This window comes from Panthera onca, chromosome B1 (genome assembly GCF_046562875.1).
Source record: "Panthera onca isolate mPanOnc1 chromosome B1, mPanOnc1 haplotype 2, whole genome shotgun sequence".
In the NCBI taxonomy this organism is placed as follows: Eukaryota; Metazoa; Chordata; class Mammalia; order Carnivora; family Felidae; genus Panthera; species Panthera onca.
In genome coordinates, this window is record NC_138342.1 from 38,772,631 (window position 1) to 38,794,633 (window position 22,003).

The 22,003-nt window shown below is 36.9% G+C and overlaps 1 protein-coding gene across 4 annotated transcripts in view; it reads right to left on the reverse strand.

The window, feature by feature from the left end:
• GABRA2 (gamma-aminobutyric acid type A receptor subunit alpha2) overlaps positions 1 to 22,003 on the reverse strand; it is a 126,893-nt gene that overhangs the window by 69,768 nt on the left and 35,122 nt on the right. For all 4 annotated transcript variants that reach the window (XM_060655128.3, XM_060655125.3, XM_060655127.3 and 1 more), the window contains one exon: positions 7,911 to 7,978. In XM_060655128.3, the coding sequence (XP_060511111.1) occupies positions 7,911 to 7,913 (3 nt within the window). In that variant the 5' untranslated portion in view covers positions 7,914 to 7,978. The remainder of the gene's footprint in view (positions 1 to 7,910; positions 7,979 to 22,003) is intronic.

Below are 22,003 nucleotides of genomic sequence, written 5' to 3' on the forward strand. Positions count from 1 at the left end.
CAGGCCTTCATCCTGTGCTTTTCCTTCAACTCCTACATCCAACAGATCACCCAGTCTTACAGATTCTATCATGTGGAGATCTAATAAATCTTTTCAGGTTTTCCATCTTTGGGACCACAATTCTGGCCCAGTCCAGAGTCATTCTTGAGCGGAATAAAACAGCTTTCAAACTATCATTTCCTTTCCCTATCCTCTACTACAAATTACTGGATTGAAGAAAATCTGACTCCATCACATGCCTTCTGTATTACCCCAACCCCCCCCCCCCCACCTTAAAATGGCTTGTTGCTGCCTTCAGCATAAAATCAAATACCTTAAACTGTTAAAATGCAGACTGGCATCCCACACAACTAGCAATTATGATCGCACAGATTGTAGAAGGAGCTCAGGAAACAGTCCAATCCAAGTGCCTATTGAATAACATTTTAAGGAACATTATTAAAAACTCTAAGAGGAGGGGCACCTGGGTGGCTCAGTCGGTTGAGCGTTTGACTATTTTGACTCAGGTCATGATCCCAAGGTTGTGGGATTGAGCCCCTTTGTCTGGCTCCGTGCTGGGCCTGGAGCCTGTTTGAGATTCTCTCTTTCTCTCTCTCGCTGCCCCTCTCCCTCTGCCCCTTTCCCCTGCTCTCTCTGTCACACACACACACACACACACACACACACATACACACACTCCCTCCCTCTCTCGCTCTCTAAAAAACAAACATCACACAAACAAACCTTTAAGACGATACTGAAAAATATTGACTGACTAAATGAATGCTCTCAAAGTCTAATTTCTATCCTTCCAAATATCAATACCCTTCCAGTAACCAAATTCTACACGCTAGCTTTGAAGTGAGTAAAGATGATTACTTTACTTGTGATACGGTATACAGAATTCACCACGTTTATAACAGGTCTCCTTATCTAGCTACATTGACAAATAACAAGTTGATAAGGGTTATCACCTAAGTCTGGTGTCAATTTTTGACCAAATGTCAAGATCTAATAACTCTCAACCTCCCTATGATGTTAACTACCAGAATACGTTATATCTCACTAGGTTCTGGGGAGTCTAAGAGATAATGCAGTCTGTTTTCATAGAGACAGAAAAGTATCAACCAAAGGACTTTGAAATGATCAACAAATCAAGGTCAAAGCTTACCTGACTGCTTGCTGCTTAACAGTCTAATGGGAAACTTTGGCTCAGAAACCTGGAGGTGACTTCAAAGTTTGTACTGTTCGATTTCTAACCCTAACACTTAGCACTGCAAGAGATTATTGTTTGGGCTGAGGTTCTAGTCTAGCTTTTAGTGCAGTAATTGGTAGCTCAACCTGAAGAATATGCACATATAGCGAAAATGTTTACTAATATGAAAAAAGACCTATATAGAAACCAAGAAGAAAAGAAAAAACAAAACAACAGAGGAGTGAGTTACAAATTGCTAAAATGCACATGCCTACTACAAACTTTGTCAACTGTCAGCTAGTAGTACATTCCCAACTTTAATTACCTTCTTACTCATGAATTTTTTAAATGTTGAAATAAAAGATTTTTAAACTTAATTGCAGACACTGCAATTAGAATCTTTAATTATAATTAAGATATGCAACTTTCTTTGGACAATTACACTAGTTAATGATTCTGAGCTAGCAGTGTGTATGTGTGTATGTGTGTGTGTGCATGTGTGTTTGTTCTTTTGGTTCTTAATTCTTTTTGCTATGCTGCTTTTTCCTCTCAGGCTAATGTCACAACAAATCTGCATCACTGACCTGAACAGGACGTAAGGGTTTGGGTCTATGCACACTGCATAGAAATAAATGAGTGTATCAGCTAAGCTACTATAAGGGAAATTAGACTTATTCTTTACTTTTTTTTCTCATTACCAAATTGTTCCTATAAGATATGAGTTAAATATCTTCATATCTACCTGTATATATGAGTAATAGTAATATAAGTGCATCTTCCATATATAATAAATGTCTTCCTCTTTAGAGTGTCACATGTAAGTTTCATTTCTTGGCCACCTATACTAACACAAATTCAAAATCTTCCTCATTATATATTGCTTCTCAGGAAAAGTAATATCAATACTGAAAATAATTCCATTTGGTTATCATGAAGACCAAATAATTTCTTTTCATAAAATGTGCATATGTTTTTGAATTCTGTCTTTCCTAATAGGTTTACAATATGCGTGTGTGTGTGTGTGTGTGTGCGCACGTGCATGTGTTATATGTATATAGAGGTCACTCAACTGTAATTTTTCCCACCTTCTTTCTTTAGATTTGAACTAATATCAAACAGCACCTGATGACTGACAAAAATACCTCTTGACTCTCACTCAAAATCCTTCCCATATCACACATTATTATGTACACCAATTATCAGTGTATCAACTCTCAGCTCCCATCCAGGCTCCCCTTTTTTGTGAGAGAGTATGTGTGTACCTGTGCATGTGTGTGTGTGTGGGGGGGGGGTGTGTTCCTTGCCTGTTCATGATGCTTCACCCCTAGAAGTAGATGCTGCTTTCTGAATTTGCTAGTTCTGTGTTGCTTAGAGTCTTCTTTTACCCTGTTTTATTATATATATACATATATATATATTTTTTTTTTTTCTTGAGACAGAGAGAGAGGGAATCTTAAGCAGGATCTATGCCCAGTGCAAAGCCTAACACACAGCTTGATCCCACAACCATGAGATCATGACCTGAGCCAAAACCAAGAGTCGGATGCTCAATCGACTGAGCCACCCAGGCACCCCTACCCTGTTCTATTATTAAAGCACCTGTTCTAGCTAATAATTCATTTTATTAGATTTTGTGTGTTCAAGTTCTGTTATAGCTCCTTTGGTTTGACTGAACTGGTCTGATGACAGAATAAGTACGTACCCACTCAGTGGTCTTGCAATTCATCAGACTTCTTCCAAGCCAACTATTGGTAAGATTAAGTAAGCAAGGTGAATAAAGATGGAAATAATGTAGAAAATCTGACATAACCAAAATAATTCCATAGACCGTAATAGGCTAGGTAATTCAAGGAAAATGTATCATTAGGAAAAAGGTCTAGGGCCTTCAAGTGTCTCAAGAGCCTACTAAGATGTTAAATATGTTCTTCAGTTTAGGGAATATCTCCATATAAAAGTGCAGATGTACACACACACATACATACTCCAAAATAGAAAAGGGAAAGTAAAAAAATAAAAATAAGTAATTTTGTTTAAATGTTGCCAACTTCAATTCCACTCAACTCAATTTAACCTATATCATATGGATCCTGAGTGCATTTTAATGTTTAATACAAAGTGTGGCAGGGCCCCCCATATATGAAGCGTATTTGGAGCCGGCTAGAATTGTTTTAAAGTTCTTGAGCTAGATTCACTGAAGAGGGCAAAATTTTTAATTCAACTCAGATGAAGGAGCTTAAATTTGTTCTGCTGCTAATGACTGCACACCTAACAACAGCTACCAGCTTTTTACTTTTAACTTTTGTGCATCAGCTTGTTAATATGTACCTTATTTTTAAGAATGACCGCAGCAAACAGAACCAAAGGCATGTAACTGCTAGTATTATGATTCCCAGATAATGACTGCTTGACTCACACATGGTCCTGCCCAGTTCTGGGGCATGTTGACCTTAACCTTTCAGTCTTCAACTTCACATGTCAGCACTCCCCGCTCTTGGTTTCAACTTGACATCCGTGGATTCCTAATGTCGAATGCTAAGCTTTAATTCTTGCAGGAGAATCGTAATGCTTTTCCATTTTTTTTTCTTACTTGACTTCAACCAGAATTTAGGATTTGTAAAAAAAAAAAATATATAAATTTCCCAGGGCACCTGGGTGGCTTAGTCGGTTGAGTGTCCGGCTTTGGCTCAGGTCATGATCTTGCGGTTTGTGGGTTCGAGCTCTGCGTCAGGGTCTGTGTTGACAGCTCAGAGCCTGGAGCCTGCTTCCGATTCTGTGTCTCCCTCTCTCTGCCCCTCCCTCATGCATGCTCTGCCTCTCTCCCTCTCTCTCCTTCCCTCTCTCTCTCAAAAATGAATAAACATTAAACAATTAAAAACAAAAAAAACAAAAAGAAAAAACATAAATTTCCCAACAAATGCCTGCAAGGAATTCCTGCATGAAGCACCAAATGATCACAGTTTCTTTTCCTTTTTTCTTTTTTTCCTCTAAATTTCAGCTTAAGTAAGGTATAATTGACAATAAAATTATAAGATAATTAAGGGTACAAAGTAATGACTGATATACATATGCATTGTGAAAGGCTTCCCCCATTTGGTTAATTAACACATCTATCAACTTATATTTCTCTTTGTGTGTGTGTGTGTGTGTGTGTGTGTGTGTGTGTGTGTGTGAAAACATTCAAGCACTACTCTCTTAGCTAATTTCAATTATAAAATATAGTGTTATTAACTACAGTCACCATGTTTTACACTGGATCTTCAGACCTTATTCATCTTGTAGCTGAAAATTTGTACTCTTTCACCAACCTCTCCTTATTTCCTCCACCCCTAGCCCCTAGCAACTACTTATCTATCCTCTGTTTCTGAGGTTGAAATATTTTTATTTTTTTAATTTTTTTTTTACATTTATTTACTTTTGAGAGACAGAGAAAGACAGAGCACAAGTCGGGGAGGGACAGAAAGAGAGAGGAGACACAGAATTTGAAGCAGACTCCAGGTTCTGAGCTGTCAGCACAGAGCCCGACGCGGAGCTTGAACCCGCAAACCACGAGATCGTGACCTGAGCTGAAGTCGGGCGCTCAACCAACTGAGCCACCCAGGCGCCCCGGAGATTTTTTTAAATGTATTCCACATACAAGAGATAGCATGCAGTATTGGTCTTCTTCTGTCTGGCTTATTTCACTTAGCATAATACCCTCAAGGTCCAGATTGTTGCCGCAAATCCAGATTTTTGTTTTTCCCCCATGGCCAAATATTATTCATATACAAATCTATATGAATTACATATGTGTGTATAATATATATAACGTTTCCCTATCTTGGCTCTTGTGAATAATGTTGCAATGAACATGGGAGTGCAGAAATCTCTTTGAAATCCTGTTTTCATTACCTTTGCATATATACCCAGAGGGGGAATTGCTGAATCATACAATAGTTCTCTTTTCAAATTTTGAGAAACCCTCTTATAGTTTTCCACAGTGGCTGCACCAATATACATTTCCACCAACAGTGCACAAGGGTTCCCTTTCCTCCACATCATAAACAACCCTTATCTCTTGTCTTTTTAATGACAGCCATACTAACAGGTGTGAGGTGATACCTGACGGTGGTATTGATTTGCATTTTCCTGATGCTCAGTGATGTCGGGCACTTGTCATGTACCAGTTGGTCATTTGTATGTCTTCTTTGTAAAAATGTCTATTCGGTCTTCCTTTATAAATTGGATTGTTTGTCTTCTTTTCTATTGAGTTGTGTCAGTTCTTTATTTTGGCTATTAACACCTTATCAGATATATCATTTGCGGGTATTTTCTCCCATTGTGTAGGCTGCCTTTCCATTCTGTCGACAGCTTCTTTTGCTATGCAGAAACTTTGTAGTTTGATGTAGTCCCACTTGTTAAGTTTTGCTTTTGTTGTTAGATCCAAAAAACCATTACCAAGACTGATGTCAAAGGGCTTCTCTCCCATGTTTTCTTCTAGGGGCATTATGGTTTCAGGTGTTCTGTTCAAGTCTTTAATCCATTTTGAGTTGAAGCTCCCTGCTTTCTAAATGTATGTTAGTAGTCCCACAGTATGGTCAGAAGAAAAAGAAGGAGGATTAGTCTAATCCATTGTCACCACTGGAAAAAAGTCAACTTAAACATTTTGCCAAAAATATATGAGTGAGTGTGTCTAAAACCTCCAGGAAATAGGGGCGCTTGGGGTGGCTCAGTCGGTTAAGTGTCTGACTTCGGCTCAGGTCATGATCTCACCGTTCGTGGGTTCAAGCCCCGCTTCGGGCTCTGTGCTGACAGCTCAGAGCCTGGAGCCTGTTTCAGATTCTGTGTCTTCCCTCTCTCTCTGCCCCTCCCCTGTTCACGCTCTGTCTCTGTCTCAAGAGTAAATAAACATTAAAAAAAATTATAAAACCTCCAGAAAATAAACATTTCATATGTCTAAAAGAAGTATATATTTTTCTATTTTTGATTTTTTTAGTTAGAATAATAAACTTTGCAAAAATACAAACACAAAAAAGCAAAAACATTAAAAGTAACTGTAAGCACCAATATTCACAACAAAAAATCCACAACATTGAAAAATTTGATATTTGGGGTCCTATCTTATTTGCCTTTCTGATCTGGCTGGTAATAAGACATCAAAAGTAACATTAAAAGAACCTCCATTTATATACTATCCTGCTGGTTTTTCAGTGTAGTGCTTGACGAAATTCTGACTCTGATTCCACATAGAGGTCAGGTGCTCATTCTCTCTCTTTCTAATATTTGAGAGCATCTACCGAGACCAAGTGTACAGATATATTGTCTTTATAGCCAACCAGTAATGTTTGGAAGATGTATTCAGGCTAAATAGGTCTCCGTCATCTTTTCAAGTTCCTGTACACTTAAAATTGACCTGTAGAAAGAGGCAGATTAATATTTCAGATCACAATAGAGATACTGCAAGGGAGGGAGGAGGATTATGTTGAAGAGTAGTATTTTTTTCTGTTGCTGTACAATTGTGGCTTAGGCCTGGAGTTAAGAGGGAAAAAAGCACTTAAATCTGCACATTATATAATACGAAAGAACCTCAAAGACTTGCCAGTGTTCGGTATCAACCCCATCCCCAAAGCTGGGGATCATTACCCCTCTGCCGCCTTTCATTTTCAGGTGTCCAAGTCAATTTATGAAAAGGCCCATGAGGGGTACCTGGGTGGCTCAGTCGGCTAAGCGTCTCACTTCAGCTCAGGTTATGATCTTGATCTCACAGTTCCTGAGTTCCAGTCCCAGGGCTCTCTGCTGTCAGGGCAGAACCCACTTTGGATCCTCTCTATGCCCCTCCCCCAAGTGCATGTGGGTGAAAGTGTGTGCTCTTTCTCTCTCAAAAGTAAATAAACATTAAAAATTTTTAAACGTACTGTGAGGTCAAACAAGTGATTCTGGTGGAAGACAAAGCAAATTTCTTAAAGGACAGAAGTAACATATCTGCTTCCTGAAGGAAAGGTAGAGAGGTCCCAACGAATTGGCTAACGTTTATAATTGTCCGCATTAAAGGAAAACTTTGTTTTTGTGTTTATTCCAATGAAAAACCTCCACATTTGGCATCCCTCCCCATGGGTTATCCGAGAAAGAAGTCAGGGAAGGGTGACATGGTGGAGGGTAACCAGACAAAGAAGGGATAAGGGCATTTCCTCTAATTCTCACTTCCTGGGCCATAAGGAAGGTGGATGAAAAGTATTTCAACAAAAATTTCTATAACTGAGCACTATAGTTAGCAGTAGAAATGGAAGAGTTAATACTAAAATTTTTATGCTTAATCAATAATTATCTATGATGTGTCTAGCCCACCAGTTTCTACCCCAACTTAACAATTTCCCTCTTACACTCATCTCATTAAAAATAAATAAATAGACAGTGGTCTACAAAACTGTCCAGATTTTACTTATCAAACTCCAAGCAGGTCCTTGAATCCTAGAAAATGGTCCTCAGTAATATAATTATTTTTATTTAACTAATTGTTTACCACACTGTAGCTAGGTAGACAAGCTATGAAAAGAATATGAAATACAAAGTGTTAATATAAACACTCAAGCAGGGGTAGTGTATTGATATAAACAAGTATCTTTAATTCTCCAAGTATTGGGATAGACTAAATAGGCAGACACATAATTCTACAACACTAAAATTGCCTGTTTATTTTAACTTCCCCCCATATAACGGGAACATTTTATGAAGTAAAAATACTATTTAATGAAAAACTCACCATATCTGTATCTGAGACAGGGCCAAAACTGGTCACGTAGATGTTAGTGAAGACTTCAGTAATACTGTCTGGCATGAGAAAAAGAGATTAAACATAGATAATACATAATGAGAGCCATGGAAAGAGAAGGGGTCAAGTACATGGAATGATTAGAAGGCTGTGTGATACTTAGGAATATTGCTCTTTACTTTCTTTTCAACCTTCACAAACAACAAACATTTCTACATTGCTCAATTATTTTATAGGTTCTCACAATCATAAATGCTAAACGCCCAGAAGTATTATGACATTCTTACTTGGAAACTACACTGGATTTAGAGCATTTCGTTTTAAACATAGTTCTGAGAATTAGTAATGTCTTAGAATCTATCTTCGATGAACTAGTTTACAATAAATTTACTATCAGTGCTAAAAATAAAGTATGGTTCGTATGGTTACTGTTTGATATAGTCCTAAATTTTATTTTTAAAGTAAATATTTCAGATGGTATTTCATGATGGTACAGGTTTAGTTTGTAGATTGTAAACTAGTATATCTTCTCAGTAAAGCATAAAAATGAATTATTAATCATTAGAAGTAGTTCAAATTAATATAAAAAGCATAATTATTCAGTGCCTTAAAAATAAAAGCAAATAACACATTAATCACAATGGATTACTTCCAAACAAACTTGCCTTTACACGTCCTTAGGAATGTATGAAATGCTAAGATTGAATTGAATTAGATTCAAAAGTTATGCAACTTATTAACTATAACACAATTAACTAGACTGCTCTTTTAACCAGGTGATTTAGATCTTTGGTTTTAAATAAGCCAAATGGTGATGGGGGAAAGGCTCAAAGAAAAGATTTCAAAAGAAAAATTCTTCCAAGGTACTTATATTAAAAAAAAACAACAACAATAAATCCCTAATTTTTATTATCGTGAATTGAGTGTCTCCTCTCCTGTCAAATCTGTAATTCCACGCAAACAATATCACAGACTATTTTTAATATTATGCTGGACACTAATTCACCACCATGAAAGAGAGAGTAAACAAAGTTTGGGGTATTGTTTCTACTGAGGCAAAAATTAAAAGTAAAAAGGGTTTTGAAGTAACAGAGGAGGCTTTGAATGTTTACGCTTCAAAAGGCTTGAAAGATAATAACCTGCATGACAGACCTACGAGGTAGTATCTCTGTTACCATCTCACTATACACGTACACTGATGTGCACACATAAAGGTAAGGAAATGTGCCCAGTGACCCCACATGGTAGAGTGAAAACAGCCAGGTTTTAGAACCCAAGCAATCAGGCTCCTAAGCCGTCAGGGTAAATAAACCAAAGCACTAACCACAGTCAATAATACATTTGAAACTAAAAATGTTTTCTCATTAACTTTCTGTTCGCTGTAATACTCTGCACCAAAAACATGTAGTGTTCTAAATAAAGGCATTTATTCAACTTTATTATTTTTCTATCCTAGTTGATTCCCAAAACTGTTTTCATGAAATTTTACCATAAAACTCACATGAGACACAAATATATTTATAAAGTTAATTCTCAGCCGCCAGATACCCCAAAGACCTGAACAGGGTCAAGTTCATGGGCATGCAGCTCCTACAGTGTCATACAGCCCTGTGCTCAGAAAAGCCCACTTGGGTTTAATGTCCTGTTTTTGCTCTCCTGAAATTTCTTACTCATCTTTTGAATAAAGGGCCCTTCATTTTCATCTTGGACTAGGCCTCACAAATTACGTAGCTGGTCCTAGACGTGAATTATATGTGCTATTAGAAAGAACTTACGGAAATGAGACTCAGGTTTCTTTGCTTTTTCCTCTTATTCATACCGAATCAATACTGTCACATTTATTCAATAAGCAATTGAATACAACTTTAGTCACTATAGATATCGATTTAAAATGTTCCAGAGACGAAAAACGTAAATGCTGAGGTAGTCTTCAGCCAAATAGAGGCAAATGAAATTACTCTCCTTAGTCTGGAGTAGTAAAGTTAGAGAAGAGAGATGACAAAATGTGTGAATATATTCATGCTAAGGATATGAGGAATATTCCCTATATGCCAAATGGCAAGGAAAGAGTACAGAAGAGTGTTATCAGTACCTCGTGGCTGCAGGAAAGTGCCAGCTAAGAATCCAAAGAGAGAAAAATAAGATTACCCTCAAAGCTCTAAGCAGTAAGAGCAACACCTAAAGACACAGATATGCAAAATTACCTTAAATAAATGATTTCATGGTTTATTAACTTCATAAGCAGAGTTAAAGAACGTATGCATTGCAGGGAATATTCTCCTGCTAGAGAAGTTCAAAAGAAGGAATATCAGCAAGGCAAACACGGACCATGAATACCCAAGAGCTGTCTGAGATCGAGAACGTGATTCTTGGTTGTGGGAAAAGAGTTGTAAACAACAAAAGTGAAACAATAAAACATCTTGCTGTGATGACTACAGATATCTAATACATCTAACACAGCTTTCTAAGGTTCTACATTCAAAATGCTGTTGTTGAGGGGCGCCTGGGTGGCTCAGTCAGTTGAGCGTCCTGACTTCAGCTCAGGTCATGATCTCATGGTCAGTGAGTTCGAGCCCCGCATCCGGCACTGTGCTGACAGCTCAGAGCCTGGAGCCTGCTTCGAATTCTGTGTCTCCCTCTCTCTCTGCCCCTCCCCCGCTCATGTTCTGTCTCTCTGTTTCTCAAAAAAATGAATAAACTTTAAAAAAAAAAAAAATGCTGTTGTTGATTATAATTTGCCTTTCCATAAGAGAAGAGAAGGGAAAGGAAGGAAGGGGAGGGGAGAAGAGGAGCAAAGAAATGAGATTTTGTGAGTATAAGTTAGTTTGATATCTTGTGACACTAATATGTCAAGGTCCATAGTATCTTCTGGTTAATTTTTGTTCCCCCATATGGATTTAGAACAGGGTTGAATTGTGTTGTTAATACCTGCTATAATATTCTGATTCTCGTGGACAGTTGTCTATTAGAGTAAGCAAATGAACTGAAAATCTGGTGGCAACCCCTGTCTCTTCAGTTTAAGGACTATGAAGATCTTCACCTTGACTCTCCTGACTCACTGCTTTCACATTGACTATTATCTCTTTCTCTTCCCTTCTTAGTTGATTGCTTATCTGCCTCTAAGTCTCTATTTAAATGTTCTCTCCTCCGAGAGAGGTCCACTCTGCCCCCTGTATAATGTAAGTCTACTTCCCTCATTTTTTCCCTCTTACACTTAATTTTTTCATAAGATATTTTAGAATTTGTCATTATTTTTATTCCTTAATTTTTGTATTCATTTTTTAGGGTTTTTGTTTGTTTGTTTGGTTGGTTGGTTTATCTCCCCAACCCAATTCAGATTCACAAAAAGACAAGGACTATGTCATTTCTGTCCACTGTTCTATCACCAGTGCTTAGCACAATGCCTGCCACATATTAGGTGCTTTATGTTTGAATTAACAAATAATTTCTAATTATAGTTCATGTAGATTATACACCTTTCTCCCAAATATCTCATCAACATTACAAATGGCTATGAATAGCTAAATGAGCACTGTCATTAGTGAAGACAGAGCCCAAACTATCCACTGACAGAGGGGGGTTGAAAGCATATGAAATTGCATCCCAGTGAAGAAAATTTAAATCTAGGAAAAGGGAAGAATAGACCTAGAGAAAGCACTATTTTAGTGGAAACAAAGACTTAACTGCTGATCAGTAAGCGACTTTTAACAGAAATGTATACCATGAGTTACCTCAAAATAATTATTTATAAGCTAAATTCTTGGCCTTAGAAATGCCAACAGCATAATATGCCAAAGAGGATCTTCTATATAGATTTTTCCAAAGGCAAAACAACACGAGGTTAATATTAGGTACTTGAGGAGAAATAATGAATGCACGCAGTAAACGTTAACGAAGGTGTGATCCTTAGGAACAATCATCAAATTCAGGATTTGAAAGGCACCTATCACTGGGGAGAGAGAAGGGAATAATCTGCACAAGGTTACAGAGGGGGTTTCTAATATATTCTGTTGTTTTCCTTCTTTTAAAATTCATCTTAATTTTGGCAAATTCTAAGATTTGATGAAGCTTGACATGAAATAAATGATACTATTCTCTATACTCTACTGAATGTTTGAAATACTTCATAAAAAACAGCAAAAATGGCCCTGAAGGCTATCCAAAATGAACATATCAATAGTTTTAAGAAGGGCTTAAATTCATTGATAAAATTGTTCTTCATTGAGTAATGCAGCATACAATAAAAACCAAACTCACTTTTTAAAAATCCTTTGCAAATAGCTAAGTTTGGTTCCTGAAGACAGTTAACATGTGTAGGAATGTGGGGTATCAGTTGCAAAGAAAGACAGATGTTGTATCAAAAGAGATACAATGTGCCACAAAGATGAGAATATTCTCTCTACATATATGGCAGCAGGGAATTCACTGAAGGACTCTGGGAGAATGTTAGTTGCAAGGCTATTATACTGGAAATGTTATGTTACATTTTTAATGTGGTTCTCCTGAATCAATGGAGATTGAAGACAATGTATCCAGTTTGGAAGATGGTGCAGTAGCTAAAGAAAGAAAACACAAAACAAAGCAAAACAAAACATGACACAAAACATGACATTGAGAAAAGGAAAGTGTAGAAGAAATCAAGAGAATAAAGTTGGGGTTTTGTAAAGTAGTACTGTTTTTTTTTGTGTTTTTTTTTTTTAAATCTTTATTTCTGGGAGAGTGCAATCAGGGGAGGGGCAGAGAGAGGGGGACAGAGGATCTGAAGCAGGCTCTGTGCTGACAGCATTGAGCCTGATGTGGGGCTAGAACTCAAGAACCGCAAGACCATGACCTGAGCAGAAGTCACATGCTCACCGACTAAGCCACCCAGGTGCCCCACTAGTATTGTTAAAAGATGCTGAAATAGGACCTTTTGTTTGGTACAAAGGACCTGTAGAACCTGAAAACGAGCAGTTGCCATAGAATTGTAGGGCATAAAACAAATGAGAGAGGACTGGAAATCATTACATCCTCAATGAGGTCCCTCTTACCATCCTATTTTAAAGTGCAAGTGTCCACAATGTTTCTCCCTGGCTTTACATGTTCACCGCCTTATGTTCACTGTTTACTGTCTATATCCATTAATAGGGTAGACACAAGCTAAATGTGGCTATCTAAATTTAATTTCAATTAGTTAAAATATTTGGTTCCTCAGTTGTACTTGCTACATTTCATCCACATGTAACTATTGCTACCGCATTGCACAGCCCAGATGAACATTTCTATTGTTGCAGGAAGTTCTATCAGATAATACTGGTTTACATCCTCCCACTAGAAGCTAAACTCCATGAAGACAGGGACTTCTGCTTGTTTAGAAAAGTAAAGCCCTAGCACAGAACAACCCCTGGCATAGTGCATTTTCTTAATACATTTTTCTCAAATAAATTAATACATGAATTATCATTCTTAGTTCCGAGTCATTTAAAGCAGACATTGCATCTGCTATCATAATGCAATAGCCTATTGAGGAGAGATACTATGCAAAATCAAATAAATACACAATTACTGACATGATAATATGCTATAAGAGCATATAAGACTCCTGGAAATACCCAATTCACCTGGTGTCTGAAAATCCATGATCTTTTGATCATGCTTAACCTTAGAACATTTTTATCATCATAAAGAAGCCTTGCACACATCCCCTATCCTACTTCCTCCAGGCTCTCAAAACTAATAATTCAGTTTCAGTTTCCATGGATTTGCCTACTGTGGACATATCATATGAACAGAATCCCTTCTATTCCTATTCCTAGTTCATAGAAAGGTTTTGTTTTTTTTTTTTTTAAACTGAAGAAACGGTGTTGGATTTTGCCAAATACTTTTTATGGAATATGCAGATAAATTATTTGCCCTTTTTATGCTATTAATATGGCATATTACACCAATTTATTCTCATGTATTAAAGCAAATTTACATTCATGGAATAAGTTTCACTTGTTTTGGGTGCATAATTTTTTATATGTTGCTGGATTTAATTTGCTACTATTTTGTTGAGCATTTCAATGTCTATGTTCATAATGGATACTGGTCTGTAGTTTTCTTTTCATGTAATGCCTTTGTCTTATTTTAGTATCAGAGTAATACTGGAGTAAAAGAATGAGCTGATAAGTATTCTCTTATTTTTAAAGAAGAATTTATGAAGTATTGGTGTTAATGTTCCTACAAATGTTTAGCAAGATTCATCAGTGAAGCCATATAAACCTGTAATTTGCTAAGACAGAAGCTGTATATTATTATTATTATTATTATTATTAATTCTATCTCTTTATTTAGGTCTATTCAGATTTTCAATTTTTTTGAGTGAGTGTTGGTAGTTTGAATCTTTCTAGGAATTTGTCCAATTCATCTAGGTTATTTAATTTCATGTCCTATAAATGCAATACAAATATATTCCTCTAGAGTATTTTTGTAAGACCATTGAAGCATTATTTACAACAGCCAAGATATGAAAGCAACCCAAGTGCTCAATGACTGATGAATGGAGAAAGAAGATGTGGTGTATATAAAGAATGGAATATTACTCATCCGTAAAAAAAGAAAGATGTTGCCATTTGCAACAACATGGATGGACCTAGAGGGTATTACGCTAAGTGAAATAGGTCAGAGAGGAAAAAAACAAATTCTGTATGATTTCATTTATATGTGGAATCTAAAAACAAAACGAACAAACGAAGAAAACAAACAGACTTTCAAATACAGAGAACAAACTGGTAGTTGTCTGGGGGAATGGTGGGTGGAAGGATAGGCAATATAGAAAAAGGAGATTAAGAGGCACCAAAAAAAAAAAAAAAAAAATCCCACAACAACAAGAACAAAACACTCCACCTAAAAGAAAATGATTAGCCAGGAAGGAGAATCCAGAGAAGCATTGGAATCAAAAGTAGAGAAGAATATGGTGTCTGAAAGATTAGAGATAGGAGTGTTAGAAAGGCAATTTACATCCCTATGAAGAAGGGAGTGATAGACAGTCACTGTTGGTGAAAGACGAAGCAATCTGAGGTCTAGAATTTTCACTGCATTTGGCGACATGGGGGCCATTCATGGAGGAAAGAATATGCACAGAGGCCAACATGGAGTAGGAGAAATGGGAGAGAAGAAGAAAAAGCTGGAGTGATTTTAAGCAACTCTTAAGACGTTTGACTGTAAAGGGGAAGAGAACTCTAGCAACAGAGGAAGGTGCAGGGGGAAGACAGTTCTTTGTTTGCTTGTTTAAGGTGGAAGATGTTTGAGCAGATGGCAATACAGATGGAGGGACTGAGGTAGAGAGAAAAGATCAGTGATAGAGGAACATTTCTGAGTAAGCAGGCAGTGCATGCATTAAAAGAGACTGACAACGCATACACAGAAAGAAGGAGGAGGAGGGAATATCCTTGATTACATTGGGAGTGAACAGAGTGTGGAAATAAATGGAAGTAGGTTTTTAGGTCTGGTGGCAGGAGGGTAAAGTAAGTTACTGGAGAAAAGAGAAATGTTATGTGCAAAACATCTGTACCTCATTCTCAGTATAATAGATAAAGATTCCAGCAAAAAGTTTGATATTTCAGCAATTATAGTAACAACATTTAAAACAGGACCTATGCATTGAAGACCACAGTGATGTCTGCTGCCAGTTCTTTGTCCATACTCCCTTGACAATGACAATTCTCCTAAGAGCTAAGGTATTCTGACACGAGCACCTTTGATTCTCTGCCTCACGGCTCTCCCTGGCTGTGCAGGCCAGACTGGAATTGCAGGGAAGTTGGGAACAACCATCAATCACTGATTGATGGGAGTGGGAGGACATAGAACGCAGCTTTCACTCTTCCTCACTGGAGACAACTCTCAGTCCTGTCCCACACCATTTCCTAGAAAACTCAGCGGGCGAGAGGGAATTAAACCCCAGTTGCCCTCAGCAGTAACCTGCTCAGTAGCATACCCTGTTTTGGGTCCTTTCTCTTCCCTGTGTTGCTTAGCTGTCTCCTCTTCTAGTACCTCCTGATACTAATTCCAAAGTTAATGCTCACCTGAGAGTCTGCTTCTGAGAGGAACCAAAGCTAAATGCAAAATTATTCAGTTACTCTAAGAAGAAAAAAATGATAATAATGAAAGACATGGGAAAGATATTAATTGTATTCACTGGAGCTAACCATCCAAACAATAAGCTATACTGTCTTTACGTCTGTAGTTTGGATATTAACGGTGATATTAATAAGGACACGAACTTACAATACTGGCAGAAAAATCAAACCGTGGATGAAATTAGATCATACTAATAATTTTGCTTACCATGTATCATAAATAGAATGTCACGCATATATTTTAAAACAAGTTAGTCACTGCTGTGTTTTACTTGAACTCTCTCAGCAACAACAAAGACACTTTGCTTCCTGGGATGATTCCCATCACACCTACATGTGCCATTTGTCATCATTCAATTTCCTTAAAGTCAACAAATACTAAGTGACTTGGGTATAAGGCATTTAGTGTTCTCTATTAAAAGCTGTAAACTTTGCATTTGATAATACAATATGTTGCCATTCTACCTCAAAGGAACTTTTGCACCTTGTCCAACATCTTCCTCCCAGTAGACACTCAATACATGTTTTTTAAAAAGGAATGATGACCTGTACATGCGGTGCCTGGGTGGCTCACTTGGTTAAGCCTCCAACTCTTGGTTTTGGCTCAGGTCATGATCTCATGGTTTTTTGGGTTCAAGCCCTGCATCAGGCTCTGCACTGAAAACAAGGAACCTGTTTGGGATTCTCTCTCTCTCTCTCTCTCTCTCTCCCTCTCTCTGCACCTCCCTGCTCACTTGTTCTCTCTCTCAAAATAAAGAAATAAACATTAAAAAAAGTGGTGCACCTAGGTGGCTCAGTTGGTTAAGTATCTGACTTCAACTCAGGTCATGATCTCATAGCTCATGAGTTCGAGCCCCATGTCGGGCTCTGTGCTGACAGCTCAGAGCCTGGGGCCTGCTTCGGATTCCGTGTTTCCCTCTCTCTCTGCCCCTTCCCCACTCATGCTCTATCTCTCTCTCTCAAAAATAAACATTAACAAAATTAATAAAAAATTTAAAAAAAAGAAATCATGACCAGTACAGTGCTGCATTTAAATGGTCAGCAAAAATGCCTTTAAAAGCAGGAAGATTAAGAACAATAATAAAACCAGTATGTACTGTTTCAATACAATCATTTTTCATTATAGCTTTACATTTTGGTCTTTGATTCTTTGTGAGGATTTGGAAATTTTAAATTATCAACATATATTAAATATATAAAATTTCTTCTCAGTGTTAAGATCCCTGGTGCTTTTAAACTGTTGCTTCTTTATATATTGTTTGTTTTTGTAGTTTTGTTTACTGTGATCTTTTCCTACTAATGAAAATGCATTAGTTTAATAGGTAATTTTTAAATTACCTATTTAAGAATCGCCTATTTCAGAATCCTGAACAAGAAGCAAGATGACTATATGCTTATGAAGAGGACACAAAAAGTCCTTAAGCAATAAACTAAATACATCCAATCATGACAGTCACTGATTATGGGTTACAAATGAACCTGAATTAAGATCCCTGTAGGTACGGTCTGTCCCCAACAGAGTCTGGGACTCTTCTGGCCAGGTAGAACATTTGTGGTGCCTTCTCCCTCTTTGAAATGTCTTTTCTTTAATACTTAATGATCCCGCTTTACTCTGGTGAGGAAGCTGAAGCCACACTTCTCTCCCCAAAGCACTACTAAAAGAAATCACATAGGAAAGGGAAGGAGACACTGAAGACACCTGATTCCCATCAGTTTAGTGGTCCCATTTGGTCCAACTAACAAACAGCTACTAAGGGTTTACTAACTACAGTTCAGAGACATCCACAGCCTGACAGACAAGTGAGAGAATGTTTCCGAAGGGAGGTTGTATGTGGCACCAGAAGCAATTTACATTCTTCAAGGTAATGTTTCATCAAGCAATTGCTACATTCTCAGCCTGGGACCCTGACAAGCAAAAGACAGAAGATGTGCTCCAAAATATCACTGCTACTACTCCCACTTATTCCCTTGTGAAAAAGATCTAGTGACCCCCATCCTTTCAGATTGTAAAAGATGACATACACAGCACATGGGATGTCCATATTCCAGGGGCACCTGGGTGGCTCAGTCGGTTAAGCATCAGACTCTTGATTTTGGCTCAGCTCATGATCTCAGGGTTGTGGGATCGAACCCCATTCCAGGCTCCCTGCTGACCACAGAGTCTGCTTGGGATTCATTCTCTCTCTCTCTCTCTCTCTCTCCCTCTCCCTCTCCCTCTCCCTCTTTCTCTCTCTCCTTCTGCCCCTCTCTCCCAGCTCTCTGTAAAATAAAAAAAAATGAAATAAAATAAAGAGTCCATAAAATAGAGTCTGGGCACAGGATGTTACAAATCTAGTATTCCTGAGTTAGTAACCTGGAGCTTTTTAGTTGTTTTCTAAGTACTGATAGAAACGAGATTAACAACTAAGCTGTGAGAATTTAAAAATAAAAACTGTGCTCATATAAATTTATACTTTGCTCCCCAAATATACATTAATAAGGATTCTCATATCCAATATACAATAAGGATAAACTTTTATCTTTTTAAGAGTGAATTATTTTATAAGCCAAAATGAATTGAAAATTCTTAATGCACTAAGAAATATAATTCATATATATTACTATCATGGAATTGAAAAAATCTTACTATATTCATTTTCTTTATTATAAAATGGTACATAAGTTAAAGCATGCTGACAGTTTTTTTTATGATCTTTTCACCATCCCCGTAGAATACTGCTGTCAACAGCAAAATAATATTCACCTTGAAAAATAACTTTTCTGTTCTTTCTTCACTATTTTGTAAAAGGGAAGCGTTTAAATGTAATACAAGAATAACTATTGAAAAATACAATCCGAACAATTTCAAAAGCTTATATTGAACATGGCTTTCAAATATTCAAATTCTGCCTCCTCTATTTCCAGTCTTGGTGAAAGGTACCATGTCAATCGTCACTCTCTTAGACTCAGTCTGACCTTCTTACACATATTCTACATCTTCATCATTCGCCAGCCTCTGTCAGTTACATTTCCTACAGATTTCTTGAATTTTCCTTTCATCCACATCTCACTGGCAATGACCTCCGGAATGGCCTCTTGGGCATTTTGCTAACTCCTATCAACCCTCCGTGATACTAGTAGAGTATTCCCGCCCAAGTAGAAATTGTGATGTTTCTTCTCTGATCATCTGATCAATCTTTTTCTCAATGACTCTCCTTTACCTAAGGGTCAAGTTTGAAGATTATAGCATGGCACATAAGACCATTCATGATCTGTCTTTGTCCACATTTCCATTCTCACCCATTGCTGTTCTATAATGAGTACCTTAACCATACAACACTCCATGTCATTCTCCTTCATTTCTTTTCTTTGTTTTTTTTTTTTACACTTGCAATTTCCTCTATATAAAATGTCCTCTCAATTAATGCTTGTTCTTAAAAATTGAGCTCAGATAACAGTTCAAGTGAAGCTGCCCTTACCATCCCTGGGGTATTTAATTAGTCTTTCTCTTGGTTCCAGGAGTTTTTACTCCTTCAAATGAAGTAATCAAATCACCTTGCAACTTTTAATGCATGAGAAGTTATCAGATCGTCCTGTGTTCCATACTCTAATTCACCACTCTACAACTCCCAGAACTTTGTTTTATAGGAGTACCATAGAGTGTCATAGATAATCATAGAATGATATAAAGCAACATCCTAACAACAGTCATTTAAGTCATTTATCATTCACTGTTTTCTATCATGCAATTTACATTTTCTTTAGAGATACGGCTTAAGTAGGAAATTCATTTTGATCTTCCTGTTCAACTCTAAGTGGATAGCAGATTATGATCAAGGATAAGGCCAATACCAATCCTGACACACTTAAATATGAAACAAATCAAGTAATATCTTTATAACTTAGATAACTTTTTTCTGAAATAAATTACACATAGGAAGGAGTATTATGATGATGCTAAAATTGCTGAATTACATTAATCATATTTGGAAAAAAATTTAAGGCAAACTTTTGGATTTAGATGCTAAAAGCATCTCATTTTCTTCTTTTCTTTTCAAGTAGAATGCAGTTCTCACATTCAAAAATCCAACATTTTCCATCTACAACATTCCAGAGTTAAATGCATGGGGAGCCTTGTTGGCAATATTACAAACCCTTGCTATCTTTCCCTGAATCTCCTGGATCAGCCTCGAAAGAAACTGTACTTATAACATAGAGCTTATTGATATTCTAATTTGATGATAGTATCACTTTTCTTCTTAAAACTAAATTTGGCTTAAAGTAGAATGGAAGGAAAAAGAAATCTTTTGAAGTAATTAACTTTATCACCCATTACTGGATGCTGTTTCCTGATGGCATGTGCATTGAAAAATATTATGATTACTCTACATTTAACCTATAATTAGAAACTTTTAGAAACTTACATAGCAACTCTTAAATACTTGTCCTATCTGTTGAATTCTCCTTGTGTGATAATAAAAGGAACTTACTGTCTATTAAGCATTTACTGTATGCCTGGACTAGGTTAAATTTTTATATATAGTTGATTAAAATTTATTTTCAGGATCACCCTATGAACTATACATAATTATATTCAATTTATTCTTCATCTAAATTCAATAGCTAATAAGACACAGAGCTGCACTAAAACATTTTTCTCTAGCTTAAATCTCATGCTCGTAACTACTCAATAATAAAATGTCATTCAAAAATTCAAAGATTTTTCATTTAGTTTCAGACTGTTTGGTATCATGAGTAGTGCCAGTATAATCAAACCATATACATTTACTACACATCTGTCAAACATGAGCCTCAGGGTATACATATATAGAAAGATATAATAATATAGAAATAACAGTAAAGAAACCTGCTGTCCAGTTCAGTAATCAGTGCTAGTTTTATGCAAAACATAATGTCATTTAAAGTTCAGTATGAAAAGTTTATATGGATATGCATGGGACACACACAGAAGTTTTTCATCTTATCATATATATCATATATGTATTTTATCATGTATATACACAATACATGCTATATGCGGGTGTTATATAATGGTATATATAACATATACATGTTGGTGTATATATAATTATATACATATATATATATTAACATGTGTTATATGTACATTTGTGTGTACACATACCAATATATAACTTTTGGTGCTGAACTGCCCCCATATTGAAATCAAAACACATATCATTCTAGCTTAAATCTGGAACTTCTGAAGACAGCTATATGTAGAAAGTCACAGAGAAATGGATACATGAATTTTCTTCTTGCCTTGTTTCTTTCTTCCTATTTTTCTTCCTTCAAAATAAAACATAATTGAGTGCCTGTTACACTATAATTCTCTTAGATAAAAGACAAGGAACATAGTATGTGGCCACTGTGATCTTGGAGGGAAAAGAATCAAATAAACAGATTATTGTCCATGAAGTGTGCACAAACGATAAAGATGGTCAAACATGCTAAGGTGCGGCGTGAGGATGTGGGAAACGTGATGGTGAGGAGACAGGAAGCAGTGCAGTCAGAGCTGGGGAGTCGGAGGAGGCTTCTTAAGCTATCCTTTTTCATCTTTTAATTTTTTTAATGCTTATTTTTGAGAGAGAGGGGGGGCTGGGGAGGGGCAGAGGGAGAGAGAGACACAGAATTGGAAGCAGGCTCCAGGCTCTGAGCTGTCACAGAGCCCGATAGAGGGCTCGAACTTTGAATAGTGAGATCATGATCTGAGCTGAAGTCGGATGCTTAACCGACTGAGCCACCCAGGTGCCCCAGCCATCCTTCTATCTACAAAGCATGCTTCTTTTTACTCATTTTTTTTTTCTTTTGGTCTCAGAGCCTTTCCCTCTATCACTTCACCTCATTTGATTACAGGGCTTCACAGCTGCAAGCTAAGAAGAAAGGGGAGGGGTACCTATTACCTTTACTAAAATATTTATACTTGTAATAGGCCCCTTGGGTGAAATTTTAGGAGACCTGGATTTTTCCCGAGGAAGAAAATAT